Source organism: Cnephaeus nilssonii (genome assembly GCF_951640355.1).
Source record: "Cnephaeus nilssonii genome assembly, chromosome: 1".
Lineage (NCBI taxonomy): Eukaryota > Metazoa > Chordata > Mammalia > Chiroptera > Vespertilionidae > Cnephaeus > Cnephaeus nilssonii.
In genome coordinates, this window is record NC_137072.1 from 21015928 (window position 1) to 21030352 (window position 14425).

At 41.3% G+C, this 14425-nt stretch overlaps 1 protein-coding gene across 2 annotated transcripts in view; it reads left to right on the forward strand.

Moving 5' to 3' along the window:
• Positions 1-14425, forward strand: part of PIP4K2A (phosphatidylinositol-5-phosphate 4-kinase type 2 alpha) — a 165655-nt gene that overhangs the window by 121161 nt on the left and 30069 nt on the right. For both annotated transcript variants that reach the window (XM_079770646.1, XM_079770645.1), the window contains exon 5: positions 10129-10275. In XM_079770646.1, the coding sequence (XP_079626772.1) occupies positions 10129-10275 (147 nt within the window). The remainder of the gene's footprint in view (positions 1-10128; positions 10276-14425) is intronic.

Below are 14425 nucleotides of genomic sequence, written 5' to 3' on the forward strand. Positions count from 1 at the left end.
GCAGAGTGGCCCCCCACATTCACAGAATGCTCTTCCTGCAGCAGATTGGCTCCTGCTTCTGGAAATTCTGTCGTTCTTTTCTCTCCATCCATCACCAAGCTCCTTTATTCGCTCCTTCTATCTCTACAACAGCAATGTACTAGGTATACCAGTTTTAATCCATTACTTTATTTTGAAGAAAAGTGCTGCTGAATACTTCGGGAAGCTTATGGTGAACATGCTCCATCTCAAGATACTTGTGAACGCTGGTTTAAAAAGTGATTATTTCAATGTGAAACAACAAAGAATGTCCAGGTCAACCGAAAAAGTTTGAAGACCAACAGTTATAAGCATTATTGGATGAAGATGCATGTCAAACTCAAAAACAACTTGCAGAAAGATTAAATGTTGCTCAGCAAACAATTTCCGATCATGTACAAGCAATGGGAAAGATTTTAGAGGAAGGAAAATGGGTGCCACATCAACTGAATGAAATACAAATGGAAAACCGAAAAGTAATCAGTAAAATGTTGCTTCAACAGCACGAAAGAAAGTCTCTTTTTCATTGAATTGTGACTGGCGATGAAAAGTGGATTTATTTTGAGAATCCCAAATGCACAAAATCATGGGTTGATCCAGGTCAACCATCAACATCGACTGCAAGGCCAAATCGCTTCGGAAAGAAGACAATGCTCTGCGTTTGGTGGGATCAGGAAGGTGTGGTGCATTATGAGCTTCTAAAACCAGGTGAAACCGTTAATACTGATCGATACCGACAACAAGTAATCAATTTGAATCACGCTTTGATCGTGAAACGACCAGAATGTGCCAGAAGACACGGCAAAGTAATTTTGCTTCATGATGATGCACCATCACGCACTTCAAAACCAGTGAAAGACACGTTAAAAGATCTTGCCTGGGAAGTATTAACCCACCCGCTGTATTCACCAGACCTTGCTCCTTCAGATGACCACTTGTTCCGATCTATGGCACACGCACTTTCTGAGCAGCACTTGAAAATGTACGAAGAAGTGGAAAAATTGGGTCTCTGAATGGTCTGCCTCAAAACAAGAAAAGTTCTATATGGACGGATCCACAAATTACCTGAAAGACAGGGGAAATGTGTAGCTAGCAATGGACATTACTTTGAATAAAGCACTTTTGATGTTTCTCTTGAAATTATCATGTTTTCTTTTATTACAAAATCCGCATTATTAACCAGTTAAAAATGCAGATGAACTGTTAACCTGTTAATAATGTGGATTATTGACTGGTTAATAATACAGATTAATTATTAACCTGTTAATAATACGGATTAATTATTAACTGGTTAACAATGCAGATTAATTATTAATCGGTTAATAATATGGATTAACTCTTAACCAGTTAATAATACAGATTAATTATTAACCAGTTAATTATGTGGATTAACTCATAACTGGTTAATATACGGATTAATTATTAACCGGTTAATAATGTGGATTAACGATTAACCGGTTAATTATGGTGGATTTTGTAATCAAAGAAAACACGATAATTTCAAGAGAAGCATCAAAAGTGCTTTATTTAAAGTAATGTCCATCGCTAGCTACGCATTTCCCCCGTCTTTCAGGTAATTTGTGGCCCAATAGAACTTTTCTTGTTTTGAGGCAGACCATTCAAAGACCCAATTTTCCACTTCTTCGTACATTTTCAAGTGCTGCTCAGAAAGTGCGTGTGCCATCCATCGGAACAAGAGGTAATCTGAAGGAGCAAGGTCTGGTGAATACAGCGGGTGGGTTAATACTTCCCAGGCAAGATCTTTTAACGTGTCTTTCACTGGTTTTGAAGTGCGTGATGGTGCATCATCATGAAGCAAAATTACTTTGCCGTGTCTTCTGGCACATTCTGGTCGTTTCACGATCAAAGCGTGATTCAAATTGATTACTTGTTGTCGGTATCGATCAGTATTAACGGTTTCACCTGGTTTTAGAAGCTCATAATGCACCACACCTTCCTGATCCCACCAAACGCAGAGCATTGTCTTCTTTCCGAAGCGATTTGGCCTTGCAGTCGATGTTGATGGTTGACCTGGATCAACCCATGATTTTGTGCATTTGGGATTCTCAAAATAAATCCACTTTTCATCGCCAGTCACAATTCAATGAAAAAGAGACTTTCTTTCGTGCTGTTGAAGCAACATTTTACTGATTACTTTTCGGTTTTCCATTTGTATTTCATTCAGTTGATGTGGCACCCATTTTCCTTCCTCTAAAATCTTTCCCATTGCTTGTAAATGATCGGAAATTGTTTGCTGAGCAACGTTTAATCTTTCTGTAAGTTGTTTTTGAGTTTGACATGCATCTTCATCCAATAATGCTTATAACTGTTGGTCTTCAAACTTTTTCGGTTGACCTGGACATTCTTTGTTGTTTCACATAGAAATCATCACTTTTAAAGGGTTTAAACCAGCGTTCACAAGTATCTTCAGATGGAACATGTTCACCATAAGCTTCCCAAAGTATATGATAACTTTCAGCAGCACTTTTTCTTCAAATAAAGTAATGAATTAAAACTTCCCGCAAAGGCTCATTTTTTGGCATGAAATTCAACATTTTTAAGCGTAAAAATATCTATGATGTTAGCACCTTCAGAAAATTTGACATATGAAGTTTTGAAGCTTGTTGTCAATACAACAAAATAGCATACATATCAAATCGCATATATATCAACATGTGTGTAACTCCATCTATTGGAAAAAAATCCACATTATTAACCGGTACACCTAGTATTTGACATTCTCATTCTGGCCTCCACCTCTTAATTTTCCTTTTCCGTTTTCTATCTCCAAACACCTCTGCCTGACTCTGGGTAAATTCCTCAGCTATGGTGTCTCCCAGTCCCAATTCTCTCTTCAACTGTTCTCATTTGTTGTCTTACCTGTCCAGTGATTTTTTTTTATTTCAATAATCATAATTTTGCCTCTAAACATTCCATTTTTGAAAATCTGCCTGTTCATTCCTGATAGTTTCTTGTTATATGCACCTCTCTGAAATCGTATCCTTTATTTCTTTAAACACTTTATGCCTGACTGTTCAAATTCTATTCCCGAAAGTTCTCACTGTGAAATTCCTGGGCCTGAATTTGTTGCCCCTTGTGTCTGCTGACTCTCGGTCAGAGTGACTTGCCTAGGCAGAAGCCCACACGGAGTTTGGGGTCAAGACATTGATTAGGGATCCAAGCCTATGAGGGGAAGAAGAGCGTTGGGCAGAGGGAGAAAGCACCGCCAAGCAGGCCCAACCAGGCTGCGGCCAACCTGGCGGGGCACTCTGGAGAACTCCATCCAGAAGCCCCCCTGCTGGGCAGTGACAGGCAGCTAGCTCACTGCTCCACAGCTGGGCAGCAGGCCCCGCGCAGCTCTTCACCGGGCTGATGTGGCAGCAGCCATTCTGCATTTCAATGTAGGTAACGGGTAAATGCCTTGCGTACTTATGATGGAGTATTTTTTTACAAAGTCATTTCATCTTTAATGATGGTGTTATTTATGGATTTTTATTATAGTATAACAAATAGAATTAGGGGCATCAATGTTTACATTTTGGGTATATTCTGCATTATCTCAATATTAAGAATGTTTGTAAACACTGCAGAAGAATGTTTCTTTTAAGTCTAATTTTATTACATTTAAGAAAAGCAGTAAAGTTTAGTATTTATGTTAGCTTAAATGTAGTCATCTTTACCTCTTTTTTTACTTCAAAACTATTTGAAGCCAAAATAAATTTTATTAACTGATACTTATAGACCATTATCCCAAAATATCAATTCAAATAAAATTCGGGTTATTTATTTATTTGGTCATTGTAAAGCAAAGCAATCCTTAATTTCAGGCTAGCTGACTTGCTTTTTCTCTCTTTCCTTCGTTCTTTTCTTTCTTTTTTCCTTTCTTTATTTCATGTAAAGCATGTTGTAATGATGTATAAACACAGCCAGACACAATAAGGATTAGAGATTATTTAATCCTTCAAAAACACTTAAGTGAAACTTTACATTGAAGTATTAATTCAATGCTATATTAAATTGTCACTTCAAGCCCCTAAAAAATGAGTGAAACATGATAATAACAGCAATTTCCAAAAGCCAGAGCCCAGGTTCACACTGTCATGTGGAGATATAAATATTTATCTGATGCAGTACATCACTTAGAGTCCTCTCTGCTGAAATCTTCAGTCAGCTGTGAATCTTTTAATGGCATTTCATTTTGCATGAGAAGAGCAACAAATTGGGGATTCATAATATTTGTTATTCTTGTTCAGTGCTTACAAAGGAAACAGATCTTGTGACTGTTGTATTTTATGTGGTTTTTTTTAAATTCTGATTTCACCACATCCATTTACCATTTTATTACAATTATAACAAGCCATGGTTATACAGGAAAAAGTACTCAGGAAGATTCATGAAGAGATTGAATTTGCATTTATTGATGACACCATGGAATCATTTACACATAGATTTTTGAAAAGACAGAAAGAATTAAAAATTGGTAGTGTTGGAACACAGGTTACAGACAAAACATTGCCAACATTTGAGAGCACTTTGAACAAAACAGAAGCCATCCTATATAATAAAAGGCCAGAGACATCACGACCGAAATGACCAGAGACCAGACCACCACAGCCCCTTGCCTGGCTGGCCCCACCCCCAAGGAAGTGGTTAGGGGCAATCAGGCAGGCAGGCAGAGTGGTTAGGGGTGATCAGGTAGGCAGGCCAGCAGTTAAGGGAGATCAGGTAGGCAGGCAGAGTGGTTAGGGGTGATCAGGCAGGCAGGCAGAGTGGTTAGGAGTGATCAGGTAGGCAGGCCAGCAGTTAGGGGTGATCAGGCAGGCAGGCAAGTGGTTAGGGGCGATCAGGTAGGCAGGCCAGCAGTTAGGGGAGATCAGGTAGGCAGGCAGAGTGGTTAGGGGTGATCAGGCAGGCAGGCAGAGTGGTTAGGAGTGATCAGGTAGGCAGGCCAGCGGTTAGGGGCAATCAGGTAGGCAGGCCAGCAGTTAGGGGTGATCAGGTAGGCAGACAGCCCCTCGCAGGGCTGGCCCCACCTCCCAGCAAAGAAAGAGGGAGGCCCAGGCCAGCCAAGTCATCATCACCTGCAGAGGGAGACCACCAGTGGCAGGGGAGGGGGGGCAGCGCTTCAGAGATGGCAAGCATTGGCAGCGACGGGGGTGGGGTCAGCTGCCTGCAGCCCGGGGAAGGAAAGCCCCGATAGGCCCTGATCTCAGGCCAGGCCTAGGGACCCTACCTGAGAGGTCCTGGATTGTGAGAGGGTGCAGACCAGGCTGAGGGACCCCCCAAGTGCACAAATTTTCATTCTCTGGGCCTCTAGTCTATATATATATAAAAGTCTAAGTGACCATCCGACCGTTTGACCAGTAGTTATGATGCACACTGACCACCAGGGGGCAGACGCTCAACGCACAGGCATGGAAACATGGAACAGACTGATGAATCTCAGAGCGAAGGGGGCCAGGGGAGGGCAGGAAGAGATTAACCAAAGATCTTATATGCATACTAGAAGTCCAACATCCCCCGAGCGGTCCTGGATTGTGAGAGTGCGCAGGCCAGGCCGAGGGACCCCACCGGCCCACGAATCTGTGCACTGGGCCTCTAGTTACACAATAAATAACAGAGTGAGAAGATGTGAGGTTTCCAGCTCCAAAAACGCCAAAGCTAAAAGTAATGAGAACAATATTTTAAAATGCAAATGTAGGTGATTCATGAGCTTACACTGAGAATATGGACACTGACCCCAAGAAAAATTGTGACTCATTTAACTCCATATAGTAAGTATAAGAATTGATGATTAACAAGTTCACTTTTTAAAAATTTGGGAGTAAATATTCAGTGCCTGTTCAGATGAAAGCTCAGTGACATCTCTGAATTGCAAGCTTCTGTAAGCCACCACCCCAGGGACTAGACAGAGCTGCTCCGTTTGAGGTGAGAGAAGAAAGTGGTTGCAGGTCACCTAGGGAGCCCAGAAGGGTGGACATATCAGCCTCACCGTGCCACAGATGGGAACGCCTTGGGGGAAATGCCACATTTTGAGGGGTCACTGAGAGCAACACTTCTTAGAATTGTACATACTCAGCCCGAGCTCTCGCAAATGAGCCATCTTTCATGTCTAATGTGGGCTCAGTTTCTGAGCCACACATGGATGACCAGAGTCGAGTTTGGTCCCCTTGTGGCTATATCTCCCTTGGGACCTCAGATTCATCTGACTTCTAGAAAGCAGTCTGACAGGACACACTGAAGCGCTGCACCTGTCAAGTCTGTAAACAGAAGACATTAATATAGCAGGTAGCGGGCACCACTCACACTCGTGTTAATCTTGTCCCTTGCCAGTGGAGAAGCACTGCCTTGTGACTACATCAAGGCAGTGGTTGAAAGTGAAAGAAATATGTTTACCTTTCTTAAAGAGTGGCCTTCAGGATTAAGTGGGTAGTTCTCCATTCTTGCAATCTGGAAATTAAGCATGCAGAAGGGAGGGAGCCAAGATTCCTTAGATTGTCTTGTGATCAAATGAAAAAATGTTACAAAGAAATTAATAGATGCTGAGGATGTTTTGTAACTCTCCAAAAAAGAAGATGCTTGTGCCAAATTATTGATTATTTTAAGAAAGGCACAATATGATAGTGCCCTCGATTCCACCTTACTATTTATTTTTGAAGTATTTATTTACAAGTTAATTAATGAATCAATAGTGTTTAAGTTATTGAAGGGAAAGTGCTCAGAGTTTTGATCCTAAAAGCAACAAGAGTGAGAACTATAATTTTTCAGTGTTTTTATAATATTTACAAAAGATTGCCTCACTTTATAAACAAATACATACTATGCAACATTGTTGATTTTTGGAAAGTCTTTGTTTTATGAAAGTCCTTGAGATTGGGAGTTTACATTATGCATTTAAAATGGAGTCCATTTCTCAGAGAGCATTGTAGGCATGCATAGGCCGTCCTTGGCTGTCTCCCTTCCTCACCCCTTTCCTTCTCCGCCCCTCACTCCTCGGCCTTGGTTCCCTCTTGCTCCTTCTTGAGTCATTGGCAGTCCCCCAGTCTCGTTTTCTTGCTCTTCACATTCTTTACAAAAACCCTAGGTACCCCGTACTATTATCACCCCTCTCCTACAAATACGGAGACACGGGAGGTTGACTGAGTCACCCAGGTCACACAGCCCGTGACTGGACCCAGAGAGCTCCCTGCAGCGAGATGTGGCTGAGTCATGTCGAGAGCCCAGCTAAAGCTGTGGCTGTGACTCTCAAATCTCCCTGGCTGCAGAATTGCCTCCAACTCCCTTCTTGTGGAAATTCTTATGGATTTGCCCATGGAATTAGGGTTTGTGCACAGCATTTCCTGGGTCAGCTGTGGAAGAATCTGAGAGGATTAACATTCAGGCCCCTTTGTATCAACAACAAGCAAGGACATGTCATACAGTGATCCCCCCACCCCCGATGTTCACAGACCCAATGAAATGGCCTCCCTGCAATGAAAGTGCACCCTTTTCCCAGGGCCCCCACCCAGAAATTCAATCACTGGGTAGAATTTTCTTCTGTAAAGTTTTGACCTGTAAATGTTTACTAAACCTTTGGCACCAACTACAGCTTGGCACTACAGGAATCTAATATGGTAGGCTTTGATATGGTTTGTGGTTTTGTACATATTTATATACTCAGGAGTTACAAGGTTATTAAATCTATTTTTTCAAGGTGGTCATCAAAGTCTCATAAAAGAGCCATGCCTTTGAGAATGAGTACACGTAGAAATTTGCTGACACAGTAGTTCATATTTGTCTATTTATTATATGTAGTAATTTATTTAATCTTAAAGGTAGAGGAGTTGTAGAATGTAATCTGTATGTGTGTTTTTCCTTGGGAAAAAAAAAAAAGCTTGTCAGTGATTTCCTGTATAGCATTCAGAGGGCCCTTTAACATACTCATCAACAGGAATTATGGTTAGTATGCACAGAGATTTTGGTCAAAGAGACATCTTCTACTGGCAGGACTTTTCAAAGATAGGCCCTGATGAGAATAATCTGAGCAGAAGAGCACAAAGCGGGGTTAAGTGGCCAAACTGAATCTGGTGTGGGCCCCTCAGGGCCCCCAAAACACCTAAACAGGGTTCCCCTCAGAGTAGACACAAGTACATGTCTATGAGTCGGCTTGGAGCATAAAGCAACAGGTAGGTATAGCACTAAAGTTTCTTACCAGAGTTTTGAATAAAAATAATAGTTATCATTGTCATCTGCAGTAGGAGGAAGAATATAGTAGAGTCCACGGGCACCGAGTGGCATATTTTGACCCACTATTATCTGCAACCCTCACAATAACCTCGAAGTAAATATTATGGTGTCCACTTTCAGAAAATGAAACTAAAGTGATGAGTGATTTAGTAACTTGCCCGAGATCCCACAGCTGGCAAATGGAGGCACCAGGACACATCTCTCTGGCTCACAAACCTGTGTTCTTTCCACTGGGCTTATTATGCAATGTAGCACAACGTAGGCTCCCATGGTCTCCCTGTTCCTAAGGCCCATCCAGCCATCTACAGATTCAGAGCTGAGGGACAACAACCTCGTTGAGTTCTTTAGAGCAGAGTGGAGGCATTTCCTCTTCAGCCAGGACCTCTTTACCACCTATTTCGTGTTAACAAAACTGAAGTTAATTTACTTTTTTTTAAAAGGAAAGAAGTGGAAAATATTCCACTGATCTGACTTCAAATTAAGAACAACTTGAGATGAAAGTATACTCAGAAAATACATCAAATTAAAATATGTAGCTCAAGAAAAAAGAGAGAGGAAAAAACTCATGGGCACAGACAACAGTGTAAGGATTGCTGGGGGAGAGGGGATGGGGGGAGGTAGAGGAGGGAATGGGGGTATAAATGGTGATGGAAGGAGACTTGACTTGGGGTGGTGAACACACTATACAGTATACAGATGATGTGTTGTGGAATTGTGGACCTGAAACCTGCATAATTTTGTTAAGCAGTATCACCCTGATAAATCTAATAAAAAGGAAAAAACATTTAAATGTAGCTCAATTATGGTTAGTAAGATTAAAAAAAGAAAAAGGGCAGGAGCATCTTTAAAATGTGCCAAACTCTAGGTGGCAAAGAGCTAACCATACTGATGCTGTTCATCTTTTCTTTAATAATAAAAACTAAGACTCAAAAAACAAAACAAAACAAAAAAATACCTCTTAAGATGGTTAATATTATCAAGAGTTGATGATAGACAGTGTTTAGCACTAGAAAGTTTGAAAGGGCATTCTAATTCTTAAAATGTTCATTGAAAAGAGAGAAATTCAAGCAATGTAATTATTTTATAAAAAGGAAAAAAGCAAAGATAACCCATAAGTCATTATCAAAGCTTTAGGGAAGGAAGATGGAGGCCCTCAGTAGAGTGTAATTAATTTCACTTTAAAGGACTCACAGAAAGAACCAATCACTGTTATATCCAAGTTTTGGCTTTGCAAACTAGTATAAAATGTTAGGCAAAAAATATATCTTTGGATACAAAGTTCAAATTTTCATATATATCTGTAATAATAAAAGCATAATATGCTAATTAGACCAGACAGCCGAACGACCTTCCAGACGTCATTCTGGACATCCTTCCGGACGAAGCCATGGCGGTGGGGCCAAGGCAGACACAGTTAGGGGTGATCAGGCAGGCAGGCAGAGTGGTTAGGGGCAATCAGGCTGGCAGGCAAGCAGTTAGGGGTGATCAGGCAGGCAGGCAGGCAGAGAGGTTAGGGGCAATCAGGCAGGCAGGCAGAGGTGGTTAGGGGCAATGAGGCAGGCAGGCGAGCGGTTAGGAGCCAGCAGTCCCGGGTTGCAAGAGGGACGTCCGAGGGGGTCCCAGATTGCGAGAGGGTCCAGGCCAAGCTGAGGGAACTACCCCCCCACCCCCCATGCATGAATTTTGTGCACCAGGCCTCTAATATATATATAACACAGATCCTGTATTAAGCAGTATAAACATGGTTATTTTCTATAAATAGGACCTTCATGATTGGAGGGTCACTTTGTATAAACACCAGAGGCAGAAGAGTTACATTTTACATCTGAAAGCCCATCTTTTGATTGGACAATTTTTTTCCCTTTTTCTTTCTCTCCTATGCAGTATATAGTGGAATGTCATGGAATTACCCTTCTTCCCCAATTCTTGGGCATGTACCGGCTTAATGTTGATGGAGTTGAAATATATGTGATTGTTACAAGAAATGTGTTCAGCCACCGTTTATCTGTATATAGGAAATACGACTTAAAGGTGAGATTCATTTTATTAATTCTTCTTAAGTAATTAAGCTTACTCATCCACATTGTAAATGTTGGAAATGATCATGCTAAACACCGGGATGGGGAACCTTTTTTCTGCCGAGGGCCATTTGTATATTTATAACATTATTCTCGGGCCATACAAAATTAACAACTTAAAGCTTAGCCTGCTATAGTTGGTCAAACATTTAATTAACTCACCCCTAATGCCTTGGCAGGGCCAGACCAGATGATTTCTCAGGCCTTTTACGGCCCTTGAGCTGGACGTTCTCCACCGGTGGAGGAGCTCAGAGCTCAAAGCCACCAGGCAACCAGCAGTGCACTTCCTCATGTTAACCAAGGATCACTCGCTGGGTTTACCGGAAGACACTGTACATATTAGAGATACCATGTCTAGTTTATTCAACATGTATTTATTGAACTCCAGCCACATGCCAGGCACTGTTTTTAGATGCTAGGAATAGTGATGAACAATACAAAGCAAAACTTCACTCAAGGAGCTGACTTTCTGGTGGGTAAAGACAGACAAAAAGTGAAAGTAGTGAGTACATTACATAGTATGTTAGGAAGTAGTAGTAAGAGCTATGGATAGAAGTAAAGACAGGGAAGAGGGAGAAGGGAGGCAGTTCTAAATAGGGTGTCAGGTAAGGTTTCACTGAGAAGCTGCGTGGAGCAGACCTGAAGGAGGCGAGGGAATGAGCTGAGGGAGAACATTCCTGGCAGAGGGAACAACCCTGAGACAAGCTATTTCAAAGACATTGAGAGTGAGTGGCGACCACTGGAAATTTTGAGGGGAGTAAGATGATCCGACTTCTCGGATCACTGACTTAGAGGCAGAATGTCCAAGTTAGGATTCGGCCACTGTGATCTGCTTGCATGGCAAATCCAACTTGGCCATTTTTGTAAATAAAGTTTTATTGGAATATCGCCATGCCCATTGTTTCTGTGTTGTGTGTGGTTGCCTGAGTGCTGTAATGGCAGAATTGAGTAGTTATCTCAGAGATTGTTTGGGACCACACAGCCTGAAACATTTACCCTCTTACCCTTTTCAGAAAACGTTTGCCAAACGTTGGCCTTCATCACTGGATCCCACAGTTTTTATCTTAGACTCCTTCACACTCTTAAAAGAGGATCCCCCCAAAAATGTGCTTATGTAGGTTATGTCTATTGATATTTGCAGGGTTAGAAATTAATATGAGAAATTTTTAAATACTCAATTTATTTAAAATAATGAAATAGTTGCATGTTAGCTTATTTTTATGAAAAATACAGTATCTTTCAAATAAAAACATTATTGAGACACGTGGCATTGTTTTACATTTTTGCAAATCTCTGTAATGTCTGACTTTTATTAAATATGAGATGGTTAAATGTCTTACCTGGTTCTGTTGTCAGTCTATTGTTATTGAAGTGTATGAAGAAAGTCAGACCTTACGCAAATATGTAATAGGAAAAGGAGAAACATGAGTTTTAATAACTTTTTCAGAAATTTGTGTATTGTTTTTTGATATTCAAACACCTGACAAATGGCAGTTTGTCAAAGCTTGTGTGGAATGTGGAATCTGCAGTCACATTTGTACTCTCTTCATTTGAAGCCATTGGTCTGTTTGCATGCATTGGTCTGAATACATCATGCTTTGGTCATTTGGAACGGATGGGGTCACTGAGTTACATGCTCTTCCCATTATCAGTATTTTAAAATTTCTAATCTATAAATATAAAAGCCTAAGTGACCAGCTGACCAGCCAATGGCCGGTAGCTATGACATGCACTGACCACCAGGGGGCAGATGCTCAACGTAGGAGCAGAAACCACAGGTATGGAAACATGGAACAGACTGATGAATCTCAGAGGGAAAGGGGGAGGGGGGAAGGGCGGGAAGAGATTAACCGAAGATCTTATATGCATACTAGAGGCCCAGTGCACGGATTCGTCCCTCGGCCTGGCCTGCACCCTCTTGCAATCCAGGACACCTCGGGGGATGTTGGGGAGCCGGTTTTGGCCCTATCCACGCAGGCCAGGCTGAGGGACCCCACCGGTGCACTAATCCATGCACCGGGCCTCTAGTTTTTACCTAAAAGCTGAGATTTTACCACTGGCTACAAAGTCCTATTAGTTGTTTTCCGTGAAGCGGCAGCACACAGTCCCCCTGCACATGGCCTATAGCCCAGAAGCTTCAGTTATCTTAGAACAAATATCTGACAAAAGCCCAGATATAAATAAATATAGATTGTCAGTTGTTCTTTCAAGTAAAAATGTTGTTTCATAAAAAACTAGCTAGTTCAACTCATAACTCAAACCATCACAAAAATGACTGTTCTTAAACCATTTCTTTTTTTAAGCAGAAGTGCTTTATGCATACTTCCCACACAGAATATTGAAAAGATGTCTACCCCAGGGTCAAGATTTAACAAAAACGAATTTCATTGCTTCCTCAGGACATTTGTGTATTTATTTTATTTATATATATATATATATATATATATATATATATATATATATATATAATATTTCTTTATTGATTTCAGAGAGGAAGGGAGAAGGAGAGAGAGATAGAAACATCTATGATGAGAGAGAATCATTGATCGGCTGCCTCCTGCACGCCCCCTACTGGGGATCAAGCCCGCAACCCAGGCATGTGCCCTTGGCCGGAATCGAACCTGGGACCCTTCAGTCCGCAGGCTGATGCTCTATCCACTGAGCCAAGCCGGCCAGGGCACATTTGTGTATTTAGATACAGATACAGATACAGATACAGATACAGATACAGATACAGATACAGATATATTATGACAAACTCTACTAGTGCCATTTGGTACCACTGCTGGATTTGTCCTAAGCTGCCAGCAGTTTCACCCACCATTGTTTTTGCAATATTCACACAAATATCAAGACAGTGAGCAAGGCAAATAACATCTCATTATTATCATAAAGGTAGTTTTGACTTTGCAGACCCCCGAGAGGGTCTTGGGACCCCAGAGTGCTGACCCACACACTTTGAGAAATGTTGGTCTAAGGAAGGGAACATTGTCTAGGTTTATCTCCTACCTTCTGGAGTTCACATGAACTGTCCAGGCTTTCCAAATACAGCCTTGGTCTGTGCTGTCTTCAAGCCAAAGCCACTTTGTTCACTGCAATTGCCCCTGGTGGAAATTCCAGCCGCCACACAGGGCTCTTTGACACCAGCTCTGTCACAAAGCTCTGTTCACTGGTCTGACTCTCCCACGGGAGATGCCAGAGTGACCTCTAAAGCCACATGTCCTGGTTTTATCACTTGTCAGCTGTGTGCAAGTTGTTGAGCCTTTATAAGCCTCAATTTCTTCATCTGTAAGATGGGGATAATTTTACCTACCTTTGATGGGTTGTTGTGAGGATTAAATGAAATATGTACATGTCAAGTGCAGCATGATGGATAGCATACAGAATTGGCCAATGCATTTTGGTTATCTTACCCATTCTGCTAGTCAGTAAGTGCCTTAAAGCCAAATTTTTTATCCTATTTACTTTTTTATCCCCCTGACATGTCTAAGATAGTGTATCTAGTAAATATATCTTGACGTAAATTATACTTGTAGACTGGATATTGTAGTTTTAACTTGCTTTGGACTTTATGGTTTCATCTCCCTTTTTAGCTTACGGAATAGATGGTTCTGTTTTGCCAGTACTTTCAGTTGTGATGGAACCTGGACATCTGGCATCATTTCATGGCTCTAACTCTTGACCTTAACTTACTGACCTTACTTTTCTATTTTTTGTTTTAGTTTTTTTATTCTGAGTTCATTTAAACTTGGGTGAGATTTTTACAGGCTAATGATCTGCATTTACACAGAGATGAAGCCTCACAGAGAATCCTAAACAGGGATATCCTGTAGGAAAAAAAAAAAGAAAAAGCACTGACCAAAAACTTGGTTAAAGATACAAAAAGGAATAAATCGTTTTTTCCTCTACCCAGTAGCATAAGCAGTGCCCCCCCCCCCTTTCTTTTCCATTTGGGGACATTCTTTGTTAGAAATCAGTGAACAAAGGAAGATATTTGTGGTCTGTATTCAAGGATCCCTAAAGGAACGAATACAGACCGTTGTTAAGTGATGGCTGCTGACTCCGCCGTGCGGAGAGCCTGCGCTGCGGTGTGGAACAGGCCG